We start from the raw sequence: 8,777 nt of genomic DNA, 5'->3' as shown, positions 1-8,777 counted from the left end.
GAAGACATGTAGGAAAAACAGCTCATGTGGAATAATGGACTCTGGGTATGGCAGAAAACTAACACTAAACATAATCCTGGTCACTCCATCTCAATGGCGAAACACGGTGGTGGCAGCATCATGCTTTATATAATCAGAAACAGGGAAACTGTGTGATAATGAAATGGATGGAGCTAAATCCAGGACAACTCTGGTAGAACACCAGTTAGACTGCAGAAGATTAGAGACTGAGGTGGAGGGTCACCTTCCAGCAGGACAAAACGTTTGTACTGGAAGGCTCAGCGGAGGCTTTCTGCCTCGAATCTTAATTTCAGCTTCAATTATGTAATTCCCAAAGAATTATTAGAAGATTAATAATCCAATAGATGATCAACTAAAGGATGGTTCATTTGTCAGCTGGGCTTTCTTTTCCCATCTATTTAACACATTACTTCCACATCACTATTCAGCTGTGTTTTAGTTTCTGTTTCAGAAACAAATGAGTTGTAAGTTTGTGAAAATTAAAACCAAATAATAAATCACCCAACGCCAGACGAGGAACCTCCAGAAAGCTGAGGAAACTGTTGATCATGACCACTTTATGGAATAAAAGGTCTAAATCACAGGAAGGAAATAGCTGGACGGGTCAGAAACGGTTTTATATTCTTATCAGCAGTTAAATTGGACTCAGAGGTCTGGTCTATTTAAAGTCAGACAGATAATCTAACAGACACGTGGAGCTGACCGAGCAGCAGCAGACAGAAAATAACTTCAACATGGAACAGAAATAATCTCTGAAACATTTCAAATATCACTTTAAGTAAAAAAATAAATATTCAAGTACAAAACATGATTTTCTGTAACTTTTATTATCAACAAGTTTTTTCAGTAGTGAAACATATCAGCACAAGGAGTTTTCAAAGAATTCATTATGTTTAAATAAAGCTTCAATAAACCAGTGGTTTGCTTCCAGAAACAGTTTGGCTTCTTACTTGTAATATTTAGCTTCTGTTCAACATCTCTTCCAGACTATTTCCAGCCATTAGTTCTGTTTTGATCCTCTGGTCCATCACTCGGATCTTTGAACACTGGTTCTGAATAAATACTTCTAAACATTCAGTGTCAGTTAAAGTGCTTCAAGTGTCAAAGTAGCAAAAATACGTTTCAAGCTGTTTTGTTTTCACAGCATTCAGCAGCTTCTCTAAAAAACATCACTTCTAAACTAAGTGACCAGACTTTCACTAATGAAAGTCTATAATATCACCAGTGCACATCTTCTACAAGATAGAAATTTTAAATATGTCCAACTAACGCTTCAAAGCAGAGTCTGATCTACAAGATCTGCTGTATTGACAGAAGGAAAGTCCTTTGGTCCGGACCACAAGGGGACTTTATTTTTTTTTGTTTGGTGCGGTTTGCTTTCACATTGTACTTTTTGCAAGTGAACTATAATTAAAATATAATTAAAATATAAATATATATAATTAAAATATAAAAGCCATGTGGGTGAAGATCATTGCTCCCATTGGAGAGAAATGACGGGGGCGAGACAGTTCAGTTCACAGACACAGAAGAGCTTCTTTTCTGGTGCGAAATCACAGATTTTTCTTCTTCTTCTAGATAAATCCAGAACATTTGACCATGAGTTGATCTGAAAGTTTGGGGGATCCCTGCAGAATCTGACAGCAGCCACATGAAGAACCTTCAGAAGAACAAAAAAGTCCAGAGTCAAACAACGAGCCTGTTGTCTGTGCATTTAAGGTGAAACCCCAATAGATGATTCAACATGAAACTGAAGAGCAGCATCACAAATGAAACCACGTACTGCATTAGCTGATAACAGCATCATGCTGCTACTCCTGCTGAAGAGTCAGACTCACCTGATGTCATCGATATCCAGACTGATCACCAGGACATGGTTCTTCATCCTGGGTTTCTATGAGGCTGCAGTTGCTGGTTTGAATCTGAGCCCTTCATGAAGCTTCCATCTACATCAATACAGGTCTGTCCTTGAGCAAGGCATCCAGACTGCAAGGTGGAGGCTTGACTCGGGAGGCTCTTTTGAAAGCTGTAAAAAAGAAAATGAAGCAGGTTGATCATTTATTCAATCGTGATGTAGAAAGAAGTTCTGACAGGTTTTTATTATGTCTGACTTACTTCTTGGACTTTTTATATTTGCAGAAGAAGAATGAGCTCAAAGAAATGATGAAGAAAATAACTGGAAAACACAGAAGAAGCCTGGACCGCTGACCTGAAATAAGAGAACAAAAAAGTCAAACTTAGGTTTTTATCAGAAGCTGAAACATGTGTTTGGACCCGCTGACTCACCGGTACTGATGGTCTCATCCTGAGGGGTTGGAGTGATGAGGGTTCTGTGAGGAACCGTCTCCGTTGTTGTCATTTTAACAAAGTTTGGGTCTGAAACAGCAACAGGATTCATTAGACTCTCTAGGAAAAACTCAAATTAATCACAATCAGAACCTGCAGTTTGGACCCGTTTACTCACCGACAACAAGCAGAACTTCTGCAGCTCTCATCAGGCTTGGGAGGAAACATCTGAACCTCCCGTTATCCTCCAAGCTCACGTTCCTGATTGAAAGAGACACATCTCCATGTCTCAGTCCTTCTTCTGACAGAGACGTCCTCTGGATGTACGTCTCCATCATCATGTCTCGGTCCATCTTCTTGAACCGGTACACGTACACATACTCCACCAGCTTCTGTCTGCCCGGGACTCTCAGGTCCGGTCTGGACCACTCCACCGTCTTCCCCACGGTGTCCCACTCAGGATCCACTCGACATGGAAGGAGGACGTCATCTCCAGGAGCAGCTACGATTGGCTCAGATGGACCAATCAGCTGATTGTGTCCTGGAAACACAGGAGAGATTTTATTTATTTATTATAAAATAATCATGAAGATGAGGAAAGACGCTGGAAGTTCTCAGTGTCTGCATACAAGATATTTTTTAGTTTCAACATTTCTGGCGAAACCAGGTTCTGTTTCTGTCCAGAATGTAAAAACCAGAAAGACATAAAAACAAATACTGGGAATTTCAGGAGGAAGGAGGGGAAATATATTGTGTTGTTGATGTATAACTGGAAAACCCTCCAGGAAGTTTGTAAAATTTCCAGCCACACAGGTGTTATCTTTCCAGGAAGCAGCTGTTTGGGGAACCTTTCAGCTCGTTGTCATGTTCATTATTTTATCCATGGAAAAACAAGCAGGTGGACGTCAGGAAAATCTGCCAAAAGCCTTCTGGAGTAAAGGTTTTTGTGCTCTTCCTGATGCCAAATGGGAGAGAGATAAGCATCTTTTCAAACCCTTTGTTGAAAATCAGCCAATGAGATGAATGAATAAATAATGAACATGCTCAACATGAACTGATGAGAATGAAACGTGTAACTAAAACCTCATCAGGCTCTGCTTTCTCACACCTGCTTCAGCAAATGATGATTTAAATGATCTTTTTAGATTTTAAATCAGGGGGCTGAAATGAACCTTGTTCTCCATCAGGGTCAATCAGAGTCATTCTGGATGATCTGATATAGAAGATTCAACTGATCCAAGCTGGGATATGAAACACAATCTACAGGAATATGGTGGAATATAAAAGCATCAGTAAATGAATAATTTAATTATTTAGTTTTATTATCATCAATCATCATAATTCATTGAAACATTTATCTACAGAGAGAAATAATCTAAAACATCATTCAGTACCTCAGCATGACATTATTCATTTATGGGTGAGAAATGAGAACAAACATATAAGAACTGACCTAGAAACAGCTGGTGCTGATCGTAAGATTTGACCTAAATTAAACAGTCTTTTCTGATTATACTTTATACATCATGTAGAGTTTAAATGTGTCTGTTCTGAGCCCAGTTTCTGCAGCAGCTCCAAAATTCTAGAATTGTAGAATCTAGAATCTCATTGTTCTAGAATTGTAGAATCTAGAATCTCATTGTTCTAGAATTGTAGAATCTAGAATCTCATTGTTCTAGAATTGTAGAATCTAGAATCTCATTATTCTAGAATTACGCCGCTCAAGGTGGCAGCAGGTTGGAGTAGCTCTGTTACTTTTGATTCTGATTTATTCTTTTTTGGGAACTATTCCTCTTGTGGTGGATACAGTTGATTTTTTTTTGGACGACTGTCCTCTCCAGTGTCAGATGCTGTGCAGCTTGGAGGATTTTTCTTAATACTTTCTATTTTTGGACATTTGTTATGATGCATTGCCATGGCAACGGGGTTGTTTCTTACAACCGGGAGCAGCTGATTAATATCTCAAAAGCTGAAATAATACTTCAACTACAACCCCAAATCCCTGATGAGTTGAAAAGGAGACGCCGTGGATGTAGAGCAGGAGCTAAGAGAAGAGAGAGAAGGAGGAAGTTCAAACCATCTCTTCCGTCGATTATGATGGGCAATGTGAGATCGTTGGGAAACAAGTTGGATGAACTCCAAGCCCTACAAAGGACCCAGCCAGAGTACCGGGCATGCAGTATTATGTGTTTTACTGAGATATGGCTGCAGGATCATATCCCCGACTCCAGCGTCTCTCTGCCGGGCTTTTTAATCATACGAGCAGACAGAGATTTAAAGAGGAGCGGCAAATGTAAAGGAGGTGGACTGGCAGTACTTGTGAACAACAGATGGTGTAATCCAGGACATGTTACTGTGAAGTGTCATTTCTGCAGTCCAGTCCAGATATTGAACTGTTGGCAGTAAGTTTTGGTCCATATTATTTACCCAGAGAGTTCACAGTGTTATTTTGGCAACAGTTTACGTTCCACCTTCCGCTGTTGCCGACACTGCATGTGATGCCATCAGCTCAGTTGTTGCTAAGCTACAGACACAAAACCCCAATGCTTTTGTGGCAATTTCTGGTGATTTTAACCACGCTTCACTCTCTGCTACACTTCCAACGTTTCAACGGTTTGTCAGCTGCTCTACCAGAGAAAACAAAACATTGGATTTGTTTTATGCAAATGTCAAGGACTCATACATCTCTACAGCAAGACCTCCTCTAGGCAGATCAGATCACAATCTTGTTTTTCTCTGCTCGAAATATAAGCCCCTTGTTCAGAGGCAACCTGAAAATGGTCACAGGAAGCTGAAGAAGCTCTACAAGGTTGCTTTGAAGCTACAGACTGGGACGCACTGTGCCAGCCACATGGAGAGGACATCAATGCCATGACTGAGTGTGTAACCGACTATATATCCCCAACAGAACCGTGAGATGCTTCCCCAATAACAAACCTTGGATCACCAGTGACCTGAAGGACCTGCTTAACAAGAAAAAAAAGAGCCTTCAGAGAGGGAGACAGAGAATTATTGAGGAGTATACAGAAGCAACTTAAAGTCAAGATAAGAGACAGCAAGGAGGTGTACAAGAAGAAGCTGGAGAGCAAGCTCCAGCAAAACAATATCAGAGATGTGTGGACAGGGATGAAGAAGATCACGGGCTTCAGGTAGAGGGATGATCAGAGCCAATGAACTGAACACATTCTTCAATAGGTTCAGTTCAGAAACAAGCTTCGCATCCTCCTCTCCTGCTCACAGCCAAACAGACATTCCACCTTCTTTGGACCCACAGGACCCACAGCTGTCCAGTAACACCTCACATTTTTTATCTTCCACCTCAGCCCTAGACCTTTCTGCTTCTACATGTTTGCCTTCAACCATATCAGAAGATGCTGATGCTTCCTTTGCTTCCCCCTTCCACCTGTGTGTCTCAAGAAGTCAAGTGAAGATGCAACTGAAGAGACTGAATAGGAATAAGGCTGCAAGTCCAGATCATGTCAGCCTTAGAGTCCTGAAGGTCTGTGCAGAGCAGCTCTGTGGGATTCTGCAGCACCTCTTCAACCTTAGCCTGGCCCAGAAGAAGGTTCCGGTGTTGTGGAAGACCTCCTGTCTTGTTCCGGTACCAAAGAAAACTCACCCATCAGTCCTCAATGACTATAGACCTGTTGCCCTGACATCCCACATCATGAAGGTCCTAGAGAGACTCCTGTTGGCCCACCTGAGTAAGCAAACAGTAAACCATCAGGACCCCCTTCAGTTTGCTTATCGCTGTGGAGTTAGAGTTGAAGATGCCATCATACACCTGCTTCAACAAACCCACTGTCATCTGGACAAAGCCAGCAGCACTGTGAGGATCATGTTCTTTGATTTCTCCAGTGCATTTAACACAATCCAACCTGATTTGCTTTGTCAGAACCTCCAGAAGACTCAGGTGGAGGCCTCAACAATCTCCTGGATCAAAGACTACCTGACAAACAGACCACAGTTTGTGAGACTGAAGGGTTGTGAGTCTAACCAGGTAGTCAGCAGCACAGGAGCACCACAGGGGACTGTACTCTCACCATTCCTTTTCACTCTGTACACCTGAGACTTCCAGTACAAGACAGACTCCTGTCATCTGCAGAAATACTCGGATGATTCTGCAGTCGTGGGGTGGATCAGAGATGGACAAGAAGCTGAGTACAGGAAGGTGGTGGACCGCTTTGTGGCATGGTGTGGAAACAATCATCTCATTTTAAACGTGACTAAAACAAAGGAGATGATTGTAGATTTTAAGAGAAACAGGAATAAGTCAAAAACTATTTCTATCATGGGAGAAGAAGTGAAGGTGGTGGAGGAGTATAAATACCTCGGTGTTCACCTGGACAACAGACTAGAGTGGAGATGCAACTGTGAAGTCATCTACAAGAAGGGACAGAGCAGACTGTACTTCTTGAGGAAGCTTAGGTCCTTTGGTGTTTGCAGCAAGATGCTGCATATCTTCTATAAGTCTGTTGTGGAGAATGTGATCTCTTCTACCATCATCTGCTGGGGAAGCAGCATCAGAGCCAGGGACTTAAAAAAGCTCAACAAGCTGATAAAGAAGCCTGGCTCTGTTCTGGGGACTCCTCTGGAACCTCTGGAGATCATTGTGCAAAGAAGGATTCTTCATAAAATGAAGAACATTATGGAGAACCCTGAGCATCCTCTTCATGAGACTGTCCTACAGCAACAGAGTGTCTTCAGTCAGAGGCTTCTTCAGATCTGCTGTAAGACGGAGCGCTACAGGAGATCCTTCCTGCCCACAGCCATCAGCATCTCCTCTTTGAGGAAACCTTCATAATATGAGCTACAACATTTAATTTCCCTTTGGGATTAATAAAGTATTTTTGAATTGAATTGAAACATATCTGGACAGATTTTGGGGACACCCCAAAGACTCTTTCAAGTTCTCTCACTATCCTCAGCAGGACCCCCCTGACCCAGACACCGCTACATGTATGGCAGCCATTCCAATTCGTGTCTGTTAAATTTCCAATGCAATGAGGTTCTGATTGGATGATCACCAGAACCCAACACCGAGCTGAAAGACGGTGGAGAACAAGCCAGGATGTAGGAAAGCTGTGCTTGAATGTTGACCTCTGAATGTTCAGCTGACATGATGAAGATCTGGTAGAAAACGATGGAGTTGACAGAGTCTGATTTCCTGTTTTCTTTATTTCTTCCTATTACTTCTGCTTCCATCCTGCCTTCAATTAACCCACCATAACTCTGCTCTTTATCATGAGATTCAGGGAATATCTGAGTCATGGCGGTGCTGATGCTGAGACTCATGATCTGATGGTGACTCACTGTGAGATCAGAAGAAATTCATCCAAGAGAAAACAGTAAATGATAAAACACCCTTAATGAGTATTTCAGTCAACAGCTGGTAAACTCCAGAAGAGGGGACATGTTTGCCTTTACAGGGTTGATGAAGAGGAAAGTCGCAGTGCATGATGGTCAATGACTACACCACGTGAGTTTAAAGTATAATAACAGACGTATAGACACTAATGAGAACTCGCTCAAATAAATTAATTAAAACTAAAGCTGAGATGTTTTAACCCGTTTAAAAGCAGCTCACTCATCATCTGTTTAAAGAACGACACAAGATTCAAAGTTTGAATGAAACCGTTTTCCTGGTTGCTTAGGAACAGTTTAACGTTGGTTAAAAAGAAAAGCAGCAGCGCTTACCTTTAACTGGCGTCCAGACTAGAAACAAGCAGAAGTTAAAGGTCCAAAATGCTGAACGGCTGAAGAAAATCTGACAGAGACCTGCTGCTTCTACCATCACCACACATGTAGAAAACACAGCTGACAGGCGGCGGAGATTTCCTCAAATGTGACTGAAACCACTGCGTCTTACGTGTTATACGTTCTGACGTAGCTCCTCCCCTTTACGCAAGCCTGACGTGAAGCTGGTGCGCAGGAAACTTGTGTTGCAACAACAAACAAATGATTCATCCTATCAGTTATCCAGTTTCAAAAACAAGCTCTTGTGTTTTGGAAACTTCTCTCTGAACATCTACTTTATTTAGATCAACAAACTGAAACTATTTGTCTTCTTTTCTATCAATGTTTGCACAGCAGGATGGTTTGAGAAAAGAAAAATACATAAATGTATCTCCTATAGATAAGGACATAGATAAAGATGTCATCTTTTTCATCCAACTTCTTCTGTTTCTCGGAAAGTTTCACATTCATGGAGAAGAAAGACTCTAAACTGAACTTCCACCACAATAAACTGTTACACATCAGCACAACTAAAGGACTTAGAAACAAGAAAGCCATAAGAATGAATTATATTCTTATCCTTGTGTGGACAGTTTTAAAGTGGCACACCACAATATTTTAACAACAGTGATTTTCACCTATTAGACTCTCTTTAATGAACTCTTGATTATTCAGTTAGTTATTTTTTCCCAAAACAAACAGTAAAACATGAACTCCAGTTCATTTAATTTGTA

At 41.3% G+C, this 8,777-nt stretch overlaps 1 protein-coding gene across 1 annotated transcript; it reads right to left on the bottom strand.

Moving 5' to 3' along the window:
- Positions 1–829: 829 nt before the first annotated feature.
- LOC124880905 (myelin-oligodendrocyte glycoprotein-like) lies at positions 830–8,197 on the bottom strand. Its single transcript, XM_047386317.1, has 6 exons — positions 8,005–8,197; positions 2,486–2,848; positions 2,308–2,397; positions 2,137–2,230; positions 1,860–2,047; positions 830–1,681 (listed from the first exon to the last, which is right to left on the bottom strand). Exons 1-5 carry the CDS (start codon positions 8,099–8,101, stop codon positions 1,903–1,905), a joined length of 789 nt encoding a protein of 262 aa, XP_047242273.1. The 5' UTR covers positions 8,102–8,197; the 3' UTR covers positions 830–1,681; positions 1,860–1,902.
- Positions 8,198–8,777: the final 580 nt, after the last annotated feature.

The sequence above is a fragment of the Girardinichthys multiradiatus genome, chromosome 14, assembly GCF_021462225.1.
Source record: "Girardinichthys multiradiatus isolate DD_20200921_A chromosome 14, DD_fGirMul_XY1, whole genome shotgun sequence".
Taxonomy (NCBI): Eukaryota; Metazoa; Chordata; class Actinopteri; order Cyprinodontiformes; family Goodeidae; genus Girardinichthys; species Girardinichthys multiradiatus.
The sequence above is the reverse complement of the archived record's forward strand: the minus strand, read 5'-3'. Positions and strand labels throughout refer to the sequence as shown.